Source organism: Nerophis lumbriciformis, linkage group LG20, assembly GCF_033978685.3.
Source record: "Nerophis lumbriciformis linkage group LG20, RoL_Nlum_v2.1, whole genome shotgun sequence".
NCBI classification, from domain to species: domain Eukaryota; kingdom Metazoa; phylum Chordata; class Actinopteri; order Syngnathiformes; family Syngnathidae; genus Nerophis; species Nerophis lumbriciformis.
The window spans coordinates 31,268,525-31,287,538 of record NC_084567.2 but is presented as its reverse complement, the minus strand read 5'-3'; the positions used below and the strand labels follow the sequence as shown (position 1 = coordinate 31,287,538).

The following is a 19,014-nucleotide window of genomic DNA, read 5'->3' as shown; positions in this document are numbered from 1 at the left end:
GCCTAACATAATTTTCCACTGCAGAGGATGTTGGTTCTAATAAAAATATATTTACCATTGTATTGGATCAGTCTACATCATTAATACTGGGAGAGAAAAAAAACATCCTTGACTAGTTTCCTGTAACCATAGTGATAGGAAGTCCCGTATGTGCTCTCTTCAGGAAGTGCACGGCTTCCTGTTGTTTCAATTCAACCAACTTCCTTCCAATCAGACATGCTGAGAACACTTGGAATTTTGCATTTACTGAAGTCCTGGAAAGCTACTCACACATGTGCCCTGGTAGGGTTTTTCTTTCAATGAAGTAAGTGACATTCTTTTTTTTCCAACTAACAGTACACTGCAAAAACTGAAATCTAAGTAAGATTAAATATCTCAAATAAGAGTGATATTTGCCTATTTTCTGTCTGATAAGATAATTCTTCTCACTAAGCAGATTTTATGTTAGAGTGTTTTACTTGTTTTAAGTGTTTTGGTCCTAAATGATCTCAGTAAGATATTACAGCTTGTTGCTGAGATTTGATGACCTATATTGAGTAAAAAATGCTTGAAACTGGAATATCAAATGTTGCAAAGCTGTGTCATCAACACTCACAAGTATAAAACTACTTTTTTAAAGTAATCATTTCTTACTTCCAGCATGAAAAAAAAAAAATCATGATCGTTATGAAGATAATGGCACTAGCATTTAAGTATTTAAGAATATTTTTCAACATATTGAGCAAAAAGGTCTATTTTTTTTTTCTACCAAGAAAAGTGCACTTGTTATTAGTGAGAAAATTCTTATTTTAAGGTATTTTGGGATTCATTGAGGTTAGCTAATTTTACTTGTTTTGGAAAGTCTTGACAAGTCGAAATTTCTTGTTCTATTGGCAGATAATTTTGCTTAGTTCAAGTAAAAAAAAAAACTAATTTTTTTAATTTTTAGGGACTGCAATGTCCCTTTGGGACAGAGGACCCTATTGTAATTGTAAGGTTTTATTATTATTATTCTGCCGCCTCTTTGAGCTGTATTTTGACCGCCTTAACATGCTTCAAAACTCACCAAATTTGACACACACATCAGGACTGGCGAAAATTGCGATCTATTAAAAAAACCTAGCCCCAAAACTCAAAATTGCGCTCTAGCGCCCCCTAGGAAGAAAATACAGACAAAACTGCCTCTAACTCCCAGTAAGAATGTCATAGAGACATGAAACAAAAACCTCTATGTAGGTCTGACTTAGACCTAGATTTCATACATTGACATCCTTCAGCAAAAATCAACAGGAAGATGTCAATTACCCCTTCAAAACAAAAGTTTAGTAAAAACAGTCACTTTTGCCTCTTTGAGCTGTAATTTGACCCCCTTAACATGCTTTAGAACTCACCAAACTGGACACACACATCAGGACTGGCAAAAATTGCGATCTAATAAAAAAACCAAAAACCCAAACCTCAAAATTGCGCTCTAGCGCCCCCTAGGAAGAAAACACAGACACAACTGCTCCGAGGAAGAAAACTCAGACAAAACTGCCTGTAACTTCCAGTAGGAATGTCATAGAGACATGAAACAAAAACCTCTATGTAGGTCTTACATAAATTGACATCCCCCAGCAAAAATCTACAGGAAGTTTGCAATTCCCCCTTCAAAACAAAAGTTTTGTAAAATCCGGTCACCTTTTAAAAAAAATTATCTCCTCTGAGCGCGTTTGTTGTGTCGACTTCAAACTAGCACAGGAGAGAGATTGAACCCTTCTGATTAAAAATTGACGAAAGAGTTTTAATTACTGCTCCGGTTTGGATTTTATGTGCCGTCAAAGTCGGTCCCGTCCATCGCTGCTTGCAGCTTTAATCTTTTCTTGTTTTTGAACACTGACTTTTTGCAGTGTATTAGTTGTCTATCACTTTTTCAATTCTATTCTAGTCAGATAAAACTTGTGTTTTTACATGAGAAACACTATTTGCATATGCAATGTCTTTATAAAAGGGAGTTGGGGCGCTTTCACAAGCTATGACTAACTAATCCAAACTGGCGATATACGTTAAAATGATCTGATCAAAGGTTTGAACAATTTTAATCGTACCAACTTGTGGTTAATATCACACACCAAAGAAATGTTGGGTTAGAAAATAACCCAATTTTAACCCAACTGCTGGTTCAAAAAAGGACGAGCCCCTTATTTGAGATATTTTAACCCAACATTTTGGGTTAATTTTTTTCAACCCAACCTTTGAGTTGAATTATTTGCTAACTCAATGTTGGTTGATTCATAACCCAACTATTGGGTTTAATTTATTTATCACAAAAGCTGAGTTATGCTCACTACAATGTTGGGTTATTCCCAACCCAACTATTGGGTCGGGCAATTTGATGCTCCTTGACCCAATAGTTGGTTAAAAATTATACATTTTACTGCCGGTTTGTCCTACTCCTTCCCAACGACTGATGAAAATTATTTTTATTCCATTAAAATATACTCAAAAGCAAGATACAAGTGACAAATTTTTTTTACAAGAATTGCCGTGTATGGTCATAGTAGTTCTATACAGCATGCTCAAATATGTTCATGTACATAAGATGTGTGATTGTAAACAATGTTAATGAGATTAATCCATAATACAATTCCCATCAAGAAAAAAAGTAACTTTTTAACTAAAAAAATGCGTTACTCATTGAAAAACAACCGAAAAATGGTTAATCATTTTGAAAACTCAGATATTGAGTTAAAATAATACACTTATAACTAAAGATGTCCGATAATATCGGACAGCCGATATCATCGGCCGGAAAATGAAAATGAACACCAACGACTGATGAACATAATCACGTAATTTATTCGGAAAATATAAATAACGACAAATAAAGTCGATGGCGAGCGCCTGGTGGCCGGGCCTGTCCCCATGGGGCCCGGCCGGGCACAGCCCGAAGAGGCAACGTGGGTCCCCCCTCCAATGGGCTCACCACCCATAGCAGGGGTCATAGAGGTCGGGTGCGATGTGAGCTGGGCGGCAGCCGAAGGCAGGGCACTTGGCGGTCCGATCCTCGGCTACAGAAGCTAGCTCTTGGGACGTGGAACGTCACCTCGCTGGGGGGGAAAGAGCCTGAGCTAGTGCGCGAGGTGGAGAAGTTCCGGCTAGATATAGTCGGACTCACTTCGACGCACAGCAAGGGCTCTGGAACCAGTTCTCTCGAGAGGGGCTGGACTCTCTTCCACTCTGGCGTTGCCGGCAGTGAGAGGCGACGGGCTGGGGTGGCAATTCTTGTTTCCCCCCGGCTCAGAGCCTGTACATTGGAGTTCAACCCGGTGGACGAGAGGGTAGCTTCCCTCCGCCTTCGGGTGGGGGAACGGGTCCTGACTGTGGTTTGCGCTTACGCGCCAAACAGAGTACCCACCCTTTTTGGATTCACTCGAGGGAGTACTTGAGAGTGCTCCCCCGGGTGATTCCCTTGTTCTACTGGGGGACTTCAATGCTCATGTTGGCAGCGACAGTGAAACCTGGAGAGGCGTGATTGGGAAGAATGGCTGCCCGGATCTGAACCCGAGCGGTGTTTTGTTATTGGACTTTTGTGCCCGTCACAGATTGTCCATAACGAACACCATGTTCAAACATAAGGGTGTCCATATGTGCACTTGGCACCAGGACACCCTAGGCCGCAGTTCCATGATCGACTTTGTAGTTGTGTCATCGGATTTGCGGCCTCATGTTTTGGACACTCGGGTGAAGAGAGGGGCGGAGCTTTCAACCGATCACCACCTGGTGGTGAGTTGGCTGCGATGGTGGGGGAGGATGCCGGACAGACCTGGCAGGCCCAAACGCATTGTGAGGGTTTGCTGGGAACGTCTGGCAGAGTCTCCTGTCAGAGAGAGTTTCAATTCCCACCTCCGGAAGAACTTTGAACATGTCACGAGGGAGGTGCTGGACATTGAGTCCGAATGGACCATGTTCCGCGCCTCTATTGTCGAGGCGGCTGATTGGAGCTGTGGCCGCAAGGTAGTTGGTGCTTGTCGTGGCGGTAATCCTAGAACCCGTTGGTGGACACCGGCGGTGAGGGATGCCGTCAAGCTGAAGAAGGAGTCCTATCGGGTTCTTTTGGCTCATAGGACTCCTGAGGCAGCGGACAGGTACCGACAGGCCAAGCGGTGTGCGGCTTCAGCGGTCGCAGAGGCAAAAACTCGGACATGGGAGGAGTTCGGAGAAGCCATGGAAAACGACTTCCGGACGGCTTCGAAGCAATTCTGGACCACCATCCGCCGCCTCAGGAAGGGGAAGCAGTGCACTATCAACACCGTGTATGGTGGGGATGGTGTTCTGCTGACCTCGACTGCGGATGTTGTGGATCGGTGGAGGGAATACTTCGAAGACCTCCTCAATCCCACCAACACGTCTTCCTATGAGGAAGCAGTGCCTGGGGAGTCTGTGGTGGGCTCTCCTATTTCTGGGGATGAGGTTGCTGAGGTAGTTAAAAAGCTCCTCGGTGGCAAGGCCCCAGGGGTAGATGAGATCCGCCCGGAGTTCCTTAAGGCTCTGGATGCTGTGGGGCTGTCTTGGTTGACAAGACTCTGCAGCATCGCGTGGACATCGGGGGCGGTACCTCTGGATTGGCAGACCGGGGTGGTGGTTCCTCTCTTTAAGAAGGGGAACCGGAGGGTGTGTTCTAACTATCGTGGGATCACACTCCTCAGCCTTCCCGGTAAGGTCTATTCAGGTGTACTGGACAGGAGGCTACGCCGGATAGTCGAACCTCGGATTCAGGAGGAACAGTGTGGTTTTCGTCCTGGTCGTGGAACTGTGGACCAGCTCTATACTCTCGGCAGGGTCCTTGAGGGTGCATGGGAGTTTGCCCAACCAGTCTACATGTGTTTTGTGGACTTGGAGAAGGCATTCGACCGTGTCCCTCGGGAAGTCCTGTGGGGAGTGCTCAGAGAGTATGGGGTAACGGACTGTCTGATTGTGGCGGTCCGCTCCCTGTATGCTCGGTGCCAGAGCTTGGTCCGCATTGCCGGCAGTAAGTCGGACACTTTTCCAGTGAGGGTTGGACTCCGCCAAGGCTGCCCTTTGTCACCGATTCTGTTCATAACTTTTATGGACAGAATTTCTAGGCGCAGTCAAGGCGTTGAGGGGATCTGGTTTGGTGGCTGCAGGATTAGGTCTCTGCTTTTTGCAGATGATGTGGTCCTGATGGCTTCATCTGGCCAGGATCTTCAGCTCTCACTGGATCGGTTCGCAGCCGAGTGTGAAGCGACTGGGATGAAAATCAGCACCTCCAAGTCCGAGTCCATGGTTCTCGCCCGGAAAAGGGTGGAGTGCCATCTCCGGGTTGGGGAGGAGATCTTGCCCCAAGTGGAGGAGTTCAAGTACCTCGGAGTCTTGTTCACGAGTGAGGGAAGAGTGGATCGTGAGATAGACAGGCGGATCGGTGCGGCGTCTTCAGTAATGCGGACGCTGTATCGATCCGTTGTGGTGAAGAAGGAGCTGAGCCGGAAGGCAAAGCTCTCAATTTACCGGTCGATCTACGTTCCCATCCTCACCTATGGTCATGAGCTTTGGGTTATGACCGAAAGGACAAGATCACGGGTACAAGCGGCCGAAATGAGTTTCCTCCGCCGGGTGGCGGGGCTCTCCCTTAGAGATAGGGTGAGAAGCTCTGCCATCCGGGGGGAGTTCAAAGTAAAGCCACTGCTCCTCCACATCGAGAGGAGCCAGATGAGGTGGTTCGGGCATCTGGTCAGGATGCCACCCGAACGCCTCCCTAGGGAGGTGTTTAGGGCACGTCCGACCGGTAGGAGGCCGCGGGGAAGACCCAGGACACGTTGGGAAGACTATGTCTCCCGGCTGGCCTGGGAACGCCTCGGGGTTCCACAGGAAGAGCTGGACGAAGTGGCTGGGGAGAGGGAAGTCTGGGCTTCCCTGCTTAGGTTGCTGCCCCCGCGACCCGACCTCGGATAAGCGGAAGAAGATGGATGGATGGATGGACAAATAAAGTATATATACTATTAACTAGAGATGTCTGATAATATCGGACTGCCGATATTATCGGCCGATAAATGCTTTAAAATGTAATATCGGAAATGATCGGTATCGGTTTCAAAAAGTAAAATGTATGACTTTTTAAAACGCCGCTGTACAAAGTGGTACACGGACAAGTGAATGCAAGCATAATTGGTCAACAGCCATACAGGTCACACTGAGGGTGGCCGTATAAACAACTTTAACCCTGTTACAAATATGCGCCACACTGTGAACCCACACCAAACAAGAATGACAAACACATTTCGGGAGAAAAATCTGCACCGTAACACAACATAAACACAACAGAACAAATACCCAGAACCCCTTGCAGCACTAACTCTTCCGGGACGCTACAATATACACCCCCCGCTATCCCCTAACCCCCAAACTCAACCTCGCCCACCTCAACCTCCTCATGCTCTCTCAGGGAGAGCATGTCCCAAATTCCAAGCTGCTGTTTTGAGGCATGTTAAAAAAAATAATGCACTTTGTGACTTCAATAATAAATATGGCAGTGCCATGTTGGCATTTGTTTGTTACATAACTTGAGTTGATTTATTTTGGAAAACCTTGTTACATTGTTTAATGCATCCAGCGGGGCATCACAACAAAATTAGGCATAATAATGTGTTAATTCCACGACTGTATATATCGGTATCGGTTGATATCGGAATCGGTAATTAAGAGTTGGACAATATCGGAATATCGGATATCGGCAAAAAAGCCATTATCGGACATCTCTACTTAAAACCCAAACAATGGATTGCTCTTCATAAAAAATAACTTAAAAATTTAACCCAACACTCTTAACTCATAAATTGGGTTATCAACATAACCCCGCAATTTTTAATGTGCAGACAAAGAGTCTGAACAAAGTCATATGTTGCTGGTAAATGAACTGCATCGACAAGGAACAGGGGTTGAAAGTCGAACTTCGTAGTAGTACCAGATGCAAAACTCTAGTATTGTGAAAAAGTGTTTTACCTTGCTGGAACGGGTCTACGTAGAACAGGGGTGTCAAACGTACGGCCCGAGGGCCGGATCAGGCCCATAAACAGGTTTTTGTCTGGACGGCGGGATGAGTTTGCTAAGTATAAAAATTAACCTGAAATTTTTGAATGAAAGAAACTGCTGATCTAAATGTGTCCACTGGATGTCGCAATAGTAATTATTTGTATCTTTGTAGAAGATGCTACATATATACAAAATAAACCACATGATGTTAGTACATCAGTCAAGGAAAATGATCAAACTACGTAAATAACATCCTGTAATTTGATTTTGATATAATTTTTTTATCTTGATAGATTGAAAATTAACACCAACGAGTTGACTGATGAACATTATCACGTAATTTATTCAGAAAATATAAATAACGACAAATAAAGTATATATACTATTAACTAGAGATGTCCGGTATTATCGGACTGCCGATATTATCGGCCGATAAATGCTTTAAAATGTAATATCGGAAATTATCGGTATCGGTTTCAAAAAGTAAAATGTGTGACTTTTTAAAATGCCACTGTACAAAGTGGTACACGGACAAGTGAATGCAGCATACTTGGTCAACAGCCATACAGGTCACACTGAGGGTGGCCTTATAAACAACTTTAACACTATTACAAATATGCGCCACACTGTGAACCCACACCAAACAAGAATGACAAACACATTTCGGGAGAACATCCGCACCGTAACACAACATAAACACAACAGAACAAATACCCAGAACCCCTTGCAGCACTAACTCTTCCGGGACACTACAATATATACCCCCGCCACCCCCAACCTCCTCATGCTCTCTCAGGGAGAGCATGTCCCAAATTCCAAGCTGCTGTTTTGAGGCATGTTAAAAAAAATAATGCACTTTGTGACTTCAATAATAAATATGGCAGTGCCATGTTGGCATTTTTTTTTCCATAACTTGAGTTGATTTATTTTGGAAAACCTTGTTACATTGTTTAATGCATCCAGCGGGGCATCACAACAAAATTAGGCATAATAATGTGTTAATTCCACGACTGTATATATCGGTATCGGTTGATATCGGAATCGTTAATTAACAGTTGGACAATATCGGATATCGGCAAAAAAGCCATTATCGGACATCTCTACTATTAACCTCAACAGGTATATGTAAAAAACAACAACAACAACATTATGATTTGTACAATGTCAGAATGTGCTTGTTCTATTTTTAAACAAAGAAAACAATCTGAAGTCGTCTTTATTTTTAAGTTATCGTCCCGTGATTTTACCAGTCCGGCCCCTTTTGGGAGTAGATTTTTCTCCATGTGGCCCCCCATCTAAAAATGAGTTTGACACCCCTGACGTTGAGGAACACCCGAGATTCATCTCTGTTGAAAGCCAGGTTTTGTATCCTCCTGAGATACAGCGTCCTCTGCAGTGGACATTTGTGTTTTGCATATGTGTAAATCTGACAAAAGTAATGAACAAAAAAACAAACGTTCACTGCAGAGGACGCTGGCTCTCAGGAGGATATGTCACACCAGTCATGCGGGAAGTGAATATGCACACGTTCGCATTCAGGAATGTTCCACTACGCCGGGTTCAATAAATATAATTGTCGTCTTTAATAGACCAATTTAGCGGAAAGAGCTCCTGAGTCATTGTGGAAAGAAAATACAATAAATAATTATTTTTCTTAACCATGTCTCTGTGAAATAATTGCATGAAAGAGGTGGAAGATGTGACAATTTGATTTAAACCTCGCAGTTGAATTGACTAATAAACCCCCCTACAGCAGGGGTGTGGGTAGGCAAGAAAGATTCCATGATTTCTTTAAATATTAGCTAAAGACTCTTTTATGCAGACAAATGTTTTTTTAGAGAGTAAAAAAAAATCATATCTGCTTATAATTTCGGCTGTGACACGAGCGTGATCACTGCTTGGGGTCACTACTTCTTGGTGCGAGGTGACGTAAGCAGATGTCGTGTTTTGACCTTTATTATATAAAGGTAATTTATTATATACAGTAACATCCATTTGTCGGCACACAATAATTTTTACGAATACGAAACCCAAAACTAGTGAAGTTGGCACGTTGTGTAAATGGTAAATAAAAACAGAATACAATGATTCGCAAATCCTTTTCAACTTATATTCAATTGAATAGACTGCAAAGACAATATATTTAATGTTCGAACTGGAAAACTTATTAGCTCATTTGGAATTTGATGCCTGCAACATGTTTCAAAAAAGCTGGCAGAAGTGGCAAAAAAAAGACTGAGAAAGTTGAGGAATGCTCATCAAACACTTATTTGGAACATTCCACAGGTGAACAGGCTAATTGGGAACAGGTGGGTGCCATGATTGGGTATAAAAAGCAGCTTCCATGAAATACTCGGTCATTCACAAACAAGGATGGGGCGAGGGTCACCACTTTGTGAACACATGCGTGAGCAAATTGTCGAACAGTTTAAGAACAACATTTCTCAACGAGCTATTGCAAGGAATTTAGGGATTTCACCATCTACGGTCCGTAATATCATCAAAAGGTTCAGAGAATCTAGAGAAATCACTGCACGTAAGCGACATGCCTTCGATCCCTCAGGCGGTACTGCATCAAAAAGTGACATCAGTGTGTAAAGGATATCACAGCATGGGCTCAGGAACACTTCAGAAAACCACTGTCAGTAGCTACAGTTTGTCGCTACATCTGTAAGTGCAAGTTAAAACTCTACTATGCAAAGCGAAAGCCATTTATCAACAACACCCAGAAACGCCGGCGGCTTCGCTGGGTCCGAGCTTATCTAAGATGGACTGATGCAAAGTGGGAAAGTGTTCTGTGGTCTGATGAGTCCACATTTCCAATTGTTTTTGGAAACTGTGGACGCAAAGAGGAAAATCACCATCTGGATAGGCGCAAAGTTCTAAAGCCAGCATCTGTGATGGTATGGGGGTGTATTAGTGCCCAAGACATGGGTAACTTACACATCTGTGAAGGCGCCATTAATGCTGAAAGGTACATACAGGTTTCGGAGCCACATATGTTGCCATCCAAACAATGTTATCATGGACGCCCCTGCTTATTTCAGCAAGACAATGCCAAGCCAGGTGTTACAACAGTGTGGCTTCATAGTCAAGGACTGCGGGTACTAGACTGGCCTGCCTGTAGTCCAGACCTGTCTCCCATTGAAAATGTGTGGCGCATTATGAAGCCTAAAATACCACAACGGAGACCCCCGGACTGTTGAACAACTTAAGCTGTACATCAAGCAAGAATGGGAAATAATTCCACCTGAAAACCTTCAAAAATTGGTCTCCTCAGTTCCCAAACGTTTACTGAGTGTTGTTAAAAGGAAAGGCCATGTAACACAGTGGTAAAAATGCCCCTGTGCCAACATTTATGCAATGTGTTGCTGCCATTAAATTCTTAGTTAATGATTATTTGCAAAAAAAAAATTACGTTTCTCAGTTCCAACATTAAATATATTGTCTTTGCAGTCTATTCAATTGAATATAAGTTGAAAAGGATTTGCAAATCATTGTATTCTGTTTTTATTTACCATTTACACAACGTGCCAACTTCGCTGGTTTTGGGTTTTGTATATAAATAATTATATAAATTATTTTGTATGGTTTCAAAAGGTCTTTGCCTGACCTTTTGAAACGGATTACTAACGAAAACCAATGTTGTAGCCATTGACGTTGTTTGTGAAACTTTATTTCGTATTTGACAGACTCCTCAACATGATTGATGCTGGACTTTGTTGATCAAGCCTGGTCGTGAGGCCCTCCCGTCCTGATCCCTCCCCACTCTGAGGCAGGTGTGCTTACGACATCCAGCCAGTGCTGGCCAAGGCCCCAAAAACAGAGATGGAGGGACCCATGCAAACACCACAGCCCCCCAGGCCCTGCAGCTCGGCCAAAGAAGCTGGGAAATCATGCTGGAGCTTGGATCCCAGGGTGGTGGTGCTTCTGATGACTTTGGCTGGCGCTGTCATCCTCCTGCTCCTCTACAGACTCCTACAAACAAGACACAGGTGTGTATGACCAGCAGGCTCTTGGAACTGCAAAGTACACCTGTCTCTGCTTTGGAATGAAATATGCAAAACCTGTTTTTTTGTTTTGTTTTAATCCTCCCTTACAAATAATAGTAGTAATGGCTTAGTTTCTTGCAAAAATCAAGCTTACATTGAGAAACGTCACATGTTTAAAGTTACACCATTCAACATCAAATAATGATAGTTTATTCACTTCCTGTCCATAATGTGTACCAGGTTACCATTTTTTTAAGAAACAAAGGAAAGATGTGTCAGCTAATTGAATAATAAAGAATAAACAACTCAATCAATCAATCAGGAGTACTGTTGACAGAGCATTAGTTGGCCATAAATAAGGACAGATGGGAGAAAATGAATTCAATGTTAAGAGTCAAAATGAGTACTAGGATTAAACTAACACACAATGCATGATAAATACATAAATAAAGAATATCCATCCCATCCATCCATCCATCATCTTCCGCTTATCCGAGGTCGGGTCGCGGGGGCAGCAGCCTAAGCAGGGAAGCCCAGACTTCCCTCTCCCCAGCCACTTCGTCCAGCTCCTCCCGGGGGATCCCGAGGCGTTCCCAGGCCAGCCGGGAGACATAGTCTTCCCAGCGTGTCCTGGGTCTTCCCCGTGGCCTCTTACCGGTCGGACGTGCCCTAAACACCTCCCGAGGGAGGCGATCGGGTGGCATCCTGACCAGATGCCCGAACCACCTCATCTGGCTCCTCTCGATGTGGAGGAGCAGCGGCTTTACTTTGAGCTCCCCCCGGATGACAGAGCTTCTCACCCTATCTCTAAGGGAGAGCCGTGCCACCCGGCGGAGGAAACTCATTTCGGCCGCTTGTACCCGTGATCTTGTCCTTTTGGTCATAACCCAAAGCTCATGACCATAGGTGAGGATGGGAACGTAGATCGACCGGTAAATTGAGAGCTTTGCCTTCCGGCTCAGCTCCTTCTTCACCACAACGGATCGATACAGCGTCCGCATTACTGAAGATGCCGCACCGATCCGCCTGTCGATCTCACGATCCATTCTTCCCTCACTCGTGAACAAGACTCCGAGGTACTTGAACTCCTCCACTTGGGGCAGGGTCTCCTCCCCAACCCGAAGATGGCATTCCACCCTTTTCCGGGCGAGAACCATGGACTCGGACTTGGAGGTGCTGATTCTCATCCCAGTCGCTTCACACTCGGCTGCGAACCGATCCAGCGAGAGCTGAAGATCCTGGCCAGATGAAGCCATCAGGACCACATCATCTGCAAAAAGCAGAGACCTAATCCTGCAGCCACCAAACCAGATCCCCTCAACGCCTTGACTGCGCCTAGAAATTCTGTCCATAAAAGTTATGAACGTAAATAAAGAATATATTATACATAAAGGCCTACTGAAACCCACTACTACCGACCACGCAGTCTGATAGTTTATATATACATTGCAACACATGCCAATACGGCCGGGCTAGTTTACTAAAGTGCAATTTTAAATTTCGCGCAAAATATCCTGCTGAAAACGTCTCGGTATGATGACGCCTGCGCGTGACGTCACGGATTGTAGAGGACATTTTGGGACAGCATGGTGGCCAGCTATTAAGTCGTCTGTTTTCATCGCAAAATTCCACAGTATTCTGGACATCTGTGTTGGTGAATCTTTTGCAATTCGCTCAATGAACAATGGAGACAGCAAAGAAGAAAGCTGTAGGTGGGAAGCGGTGTATTGCGGCCGGCATGCAGCAACACAAACACAGCCGGTGTTTCATTGTTTACATTCCCGAAAGATGACAGTCAAGCTTTACCATTGGCCTGTGGAGAACTGGGACAACTGAGACTCTTACCAGGAGGACTTTGAGTTGGATACGCAGACGCGGTACCGTGAGTACGCTTCCAAACATTTGATCGCTTGCTCGTACGTGCGTGCCGCTATGTGCATGTCACGTATGTAACTTTGGGGACTTTGGGGAAATATATGCGCTGTATGAACTTTGGGCTGTGGGATTGAGTGTGTTGTGCAGGCGTTTGAGTTGTATTGGCGGGTTATATGGACGGGAGGGGGAAGGTGTTTGTTATGCGGGATTAATTTGTGGCATATTAAATATAAGCCTGGTTGTGTTGTGGCTAATAGTCTTGTGTTTATTTACTGTTTTAGTCATTCCCAGCTGAATATCAGGTCCCATCCACGTCTCACAGCATCTTCCCTATCTGAATCGCTCCCACTGCCCTCTAGTCCTTCACTCTCACTTTCCTCATCCACAAATCTTTCATCCTCGCTCAAATTAATGGGGAAATCGTCGCTTTCTCGGTACGAATCGCTCTCGCTGCTGGTGGCCATGATTGTAAACAATGTGCAGATGTGAGGAGCTCCACAACCTGTGACGTCACGCGCATATCGTCTGCTACTTTCGGTACAGGCAAGGCTTTTAGATCAGCGACCAAAAGTTGCGAACTTTATCGTCGATGTTCTCTACTAAATCTTTTCAGCAAAAATATGGCAATATCGCGAAATGATCAAGTATGACACATAGAATGGACCTGCTATCCCCGTTTAAATAAGAAAATCGCATTTCAGTAGGCCTTTAAAGCTGGCATAAACATTGTGTAATACAAAACCCCAAACCAGTGAAGTTGGCACGTTTTGCAAATAATCATTAACTTAGAATTTAATGGCAGCAGCACATCGCAAAAAAGTTAGCACAGGGGCATTTTTACCACTGTGTTACATGGGCTTTCCTTTTAACAATACTCAGTAAACGTTTGGGAACTGAAGACACCAATTTTTGAAGCTTTTCTGGTGGAATTCTTTCCCATTTTTGCTTGATGTACAGCTTAAGTTGTTCAACGGTCTCCGTTGTGGTATTTTAGGCTTCACATCTTCAATGGGAGACAGGTCTGGACTACAGGTAGGCCAGTCTAGTACCCGCACTCTTTTACTACGAAGCCACGCTGTTGTAACACGTGCAGAATGTGGCTTGGTATTGTCTTTCTGAAATAAGCAGGGGCGTCCATGAAAAAGACATTGCCTGAATGGCAACATGTGTTGCTCCAAAACCTGTATGTACATTTGACCAAAAAGGAGGGCTTTTTCAAATTGACTGTTTTAAAAGTGCTCCCCTTCTGGTCAACATAGGTAATAACAAGTGTGTGTAAGAAATTAAAACTTGTCCCCTTTGGCCAAAATGTATTTAAAAAATTATATAAAGACATACTGTAATAACTTAAAGTAAATAATGAAGATCAAAAACCAGTTACATACAAAAAATTCAACAACAAAAAAAATGACTAAAGCTTACCTTTTTTATATTTGCATAGTATGTATCTATTATTAATGTTGTAAATACAAATCTTTATTTGTCTAGAAAAGGTGGTCCTAAAGAGGTAGGCATTTTTCGGAGGTCTCATGAAGGCAACAAATACAAGATATAAAATACAACAAATACATATGTAGTAACAAGTGTGTGTAAGAAATTGAAATGCACCCCCTTTGGCCAAAATTAATTAACAAAATGTAATAAATATGTATATAGAGACATACTGTAATAACGTGAACTAAATAATGAAGATTAAAAACCAATTACAAACCAAAAAAATTCTACAAAAAAATAAATTAACTAAAAGCAGTCTTTTTCTCACAATGTGTCGACTTTTTTCTTATAAAATTGGGAACAATTTCTCATATTCCTTCTGTTATTGTAATATTGCACTACTTTCTCGTAAAATGACTACTTTTCTATGTAGATCAATATTACTTTTTAATGCAAAATTGTGACATTTGTCATATAAAATTCAGACTTTTATCACATTATTGCCCATTGTTTTGTTGTTCTTGTAAAATAGTGACATTTTTTGAGTAAAATCATGACTTTTGTCATAGTTTTGCGAAGTGAAATTCCGATTATTATTATAATATTGCCAACAGTTTACAGTTTTCTTGTAAAATTGCAACTATTATTGAGTAAAATTCCAACTTTTATCATAACATTGCACAAATCTTCAGTTTTTCTTGTAAAATTTTGACTTGTCCGGAGGTAAACTACGACTTTTATTATAATACTGCCAAAATTCTAAGTTTTTCTTGTTAAATTGTGACCTTTTTCTTGTAAAATTCCAACTTGTTTTTCACAACAAGCTTTTTAATATTTGCATAGTATGTATTCATGTTGTAAATACAAAACTTTATATGTCTAGTAAGGGTGGTCCTAAAGAGGTAAGTTTTTTTTTTAGAAAATTATGTATTGTCTTACAAGTCTTATATCTGTAAAAGTCTTACATCAAATCACTTTAGGCTCTGCAGGGGTTTCATACATAGGAATGTATATACTGCTTACATATGAATATTTATACTTAACGAGGAAAAGGAAACATTGTTAGAATAATTGTATCTAAGTTATCACAAAACTTTGTGTTGAAATGAGTTCCCGGCGAGTAGACAAAAGCTGTCTTTGAACCTACCAAGAAGAAGGCTTATAAAACTCCACTGTGTAGGATGGGAAGCAACATGAAAGTGTTCTGTTTCTTTCATGTATTGTACTCAACAGAAAGATATTGTCTTGACCCAAGAACTACAAAAGCGAAGAGGAAGCAGGACCAGACTCCCCTCCAGGCACCGCTTCTTTGAACTGTTTTAAGACTTTTTCTGTGAACTGTTTACGACCTTTTCTTTTGAACTGTTCTGTAACAAAAGCGATGGCTGTTTACGACCCTCGTCCCTTAGAAACAGCTGTTGCCATGTAATCAGGGAAAGTCCAAATAAAAGAGGTGGCGTACAATCTTTTGCCAGAGCGTTTTGAGACACTGTACAAGGATACAGTGTCCAGGCGTCTCTCCTCACTGAGCCAAATTTAATTCTGTCTATGTTTGATTCTTTGCTTCTTTTCTTGTTTAAGAGATGTCATCAGTGTTTGAACCTGAAACACATTTTCCCTGTTTGTCGTTCCCCAGGCTGAGGATGGCGAGTGCTAGGAATGCTCTGGAGTACTACAGCTTCTACCACACGGCCACCTACACCCTTAAACATCCTTCATCGTACCAGAAGCTGTCAGCTCAAAATGGGAAAATTCCAGAGACCACTTCCCCCGTCCAGACTGTCACCACGGCCCCACTTCCAAGCCCACCACCAGTAGGTCGTACAACATCGTTGCCGCTTCCCCCAGCTCCTGCCCATCCACCAGAACCTTCACTCCCGATAACGCCGCCTCGACAGACTCTTCCTTTGCCTGTGATCCACACCACTCCGCCAAGCCCACACCTGTCATGGGGAGCTTGCTCAGATGTGGATGTGTACTCTTGCATTGGAGCTTACAGGCCCTCTAGGCTCTCGAGCCACTCTAGCCATTCAAAGGTAATTCTTTTTGAACACTCGTTGCTCTAGTCCGAGTGGCAGACAGGAATACTGCATGACTTCCAGTCAAGCAACAGCACTGTCTCTGTTTTTATCGACTTTCATTAGGGTAGGGATGTCAAACAGGTTTTCATTGAGAGCCACATCGCAGTTATGGCTGCCATCAGAGGGCCGCTTGTACCAGCAAATAATTGTATGAATTTGCCTCTGGATTTCATTATTAACTAGAAGAGGCAATTCCTGAAGGAATTGCGTGTGAATACTCCAATGCTGAAGTTGAAGTGAAATGCTGACAGACTGTAGTACGAATGTAAGAATAGTTTGAATGTTAGAATGGTTTGAATGTCGAAGAGCTGACGCTGAACTGAAATGCTAAAGGAATGTAGGATGAATGTAGAAATGGTTTGATTGTTGGAATGGTTTGAATGTTGAAGAGTTTGAATTTCCAGGAAAACTGGAATTTTTGTTTGGAACTTGGGAATGTGTTAGTTTGAATGTCCAGGATGAGTGGAATGTGTTGATGTTGGAATGGTTTGAATAGGTTGAAGAATGTGGGAATTGTGCAACTTGGTAAAAAATGTCCCATTCATTTCAATAGGAACTTCCTGGAAATTTGGGAATTTGGGGAAAAGCGGGATTTTCAGAAACTGATTAGGAGCATGTATGTCCTGAATGAGCTGAATTGATTTGTGTTGTAATTGTTTAAATCGGGCAAGAAATGTTGAAGTAGTAAATGGTCTTAGGGAATTTCGGGAAAATGGGGAATTTTTTTGAACTTGGAAAAAGGGTAGTTTGAATTTCCAGAATGGTGGAATGTGTTGAAGGTGGAATGGTTTGAATGGGTTGAAGAATGTGGGAATTGTTGAAGTTTGAAAAATGGCCAATTCATTTTTGAATGGGGAAAATGCCCCCCAAAAAAAGGAATCATGGGAAATCCGGGAATTTTTTTTATAGTTGTTGAAGTAGAGCACACAATTCTTGAACAGGCTGAATATTTTGAAGTTGGAACGGTTTGAATCAGATGAAAAACGTGGGAGTTGTGGAACTTTGAAGATTGTCCCATTGATTTCAATGGGAATTTCCCCCAAATTTGGAAATTTCGGGAAAAGCGGGAATTTTTTGGAAATTGGTAAAAAAAAAAAAAAAACTTGAATGGTCTGAATGAGTTGAAATGGTTGGTGTTGGAATTTTTCAAATCGGTCGAGAAATGTTGAAGTAGTGACATGTTGAATTGAGAAATGGTATTAAGGAATTCCTGGAATTCGGGGGAAACCGGGAATTTTTCTAGTTCAAAAAACCACTTTGTTTTTTGTCCTGATTAAGAGGAATGTTTTGACGGTGGAAAGGTCGAAATGGGTTAACAAATGTGGAAGGAGTAGTCGCCAGAAAAAAGGTTTGAAAAAAGGTTTGAAAAACGGGAATTATGGGAATTCCTAGAATTTTTCTGAACTTGGGAAAAATTATACTTTGAATGTCCAGGATGTGTGGAATATGTTGAGGGTGGAATGGTATGAATAAGTTGATAAATGTGGAAATGGTGGACATTTGAAAAATGGCCAATTCATTTTGAATGGGAAAACCTGGAATTCTGGGAAATCTGGGAATTTTTGGAATTTGTCAAGGGAAAGCCTGCGATTCCCGAATAGGCCAGCCTGAAATGCTGGTGTCAGGGACAGATTGTAGGTGGGTTTTTTTTTGTTGTGTTTCGCTTAATTGTAAAATATGTGGATGGAGAGGGGGTGTGACGTTCATATGTTGTCAATATTCAGTGTTTTATCGTTCATAGTTAATATTGTAAATCCCACATTCTTTATTTTCATGTACATTCTGGGTGTCTCATTCATAAAAAAATTTAAAATTCCATTCCGTTTTTTAAGGCGGTCTGTCATAACGTTTTCAGCATTTAATCAGACATTATTGTGAGGTTTTGTATTAAATAGATATACCGGCCCCCAGACCCATTTTTTTCTCTAAATTTGGCCCCCGAGTGTTAGAATAATTATGTGTAAGTTATCACACAACTTTAGTATGCTTAAAGTCCATTGTTATAGTTATTAGCTATTGTGTTCAAGCTGTACTTTTTCTATCTGTGCAAGGACAAAACTTCTTGTCTGAGGGGTGGCCTCAGCCGCAGATGTTATCTTTGTTTTAGCCAAGGACTTCAAGGACATCAACGAAGATAAGACGACAGCACACAGACGAAGCAGAGACAAGGCGAAATCACAAGGCCCCAGCACATTCCGTCACGTATTGTGCGTACAGCAGCTGCTTTGCATGATATGTGTAACCACTCCTTTTAGATGTGATGTTGACTGGGGAACTCCTGAATAAATAGAGGGACGCTGGAGCTGTACCTTAGAGCGTAGGGCGAGACTGTGACTAAGTGTGCAGCTCCATGCGCTCTCCTCATGAGTTAATTGAACTCTGTCTCTGCATGATTCCTTGCTTCTTGTCTGTTTAATAGTTGTCATCAGTGTTTGAACCTGACACCGAGTCAAAATAATTGCCCAGGCCTGTTCTAACCTTTGGCTCAATCTCTTCTTACATGCCATAATGTGTGGTTGGTTTGTTCCTGGATTTGTTTGTTTGCAACAATTGCTTCTTTCTCTCTATCATGCGCAACAAATTAAAATGTGATCAGTTTACAGTTACACTTACTGTGATCACAT

General features: G+C 42.4%; 1 protein-coding gene across 1 annotated transcript; it reads left to right on the top strand.

Annotated features, from left to right (window-relative positions):
* The first annotated feature begins 224 nt into the window (after positions 1-224).
* On the top strand, positions 225-17,598 carry LOC133619806 (uncharacterized). Its single transcript, XM_061981067.2, has 3 exons — positions 225-304; positions 10,701-11,003; positions 15,946-17,598. The coding sequence occupies exons 2-3, from the start codon at positions 10,837-10,839 to the stop codon at positions 16,373-16,375; spliced, it is 597 nt and encodes a 198-aa protein (XP_061837051.2). The 5' UTR covers positions 225-304; positions 10,701-10,836; the 3' UTR covers positions 16,376-17,598.
* Positions 17,599-19,014: the final 1,416 nt, after the last annotated feature.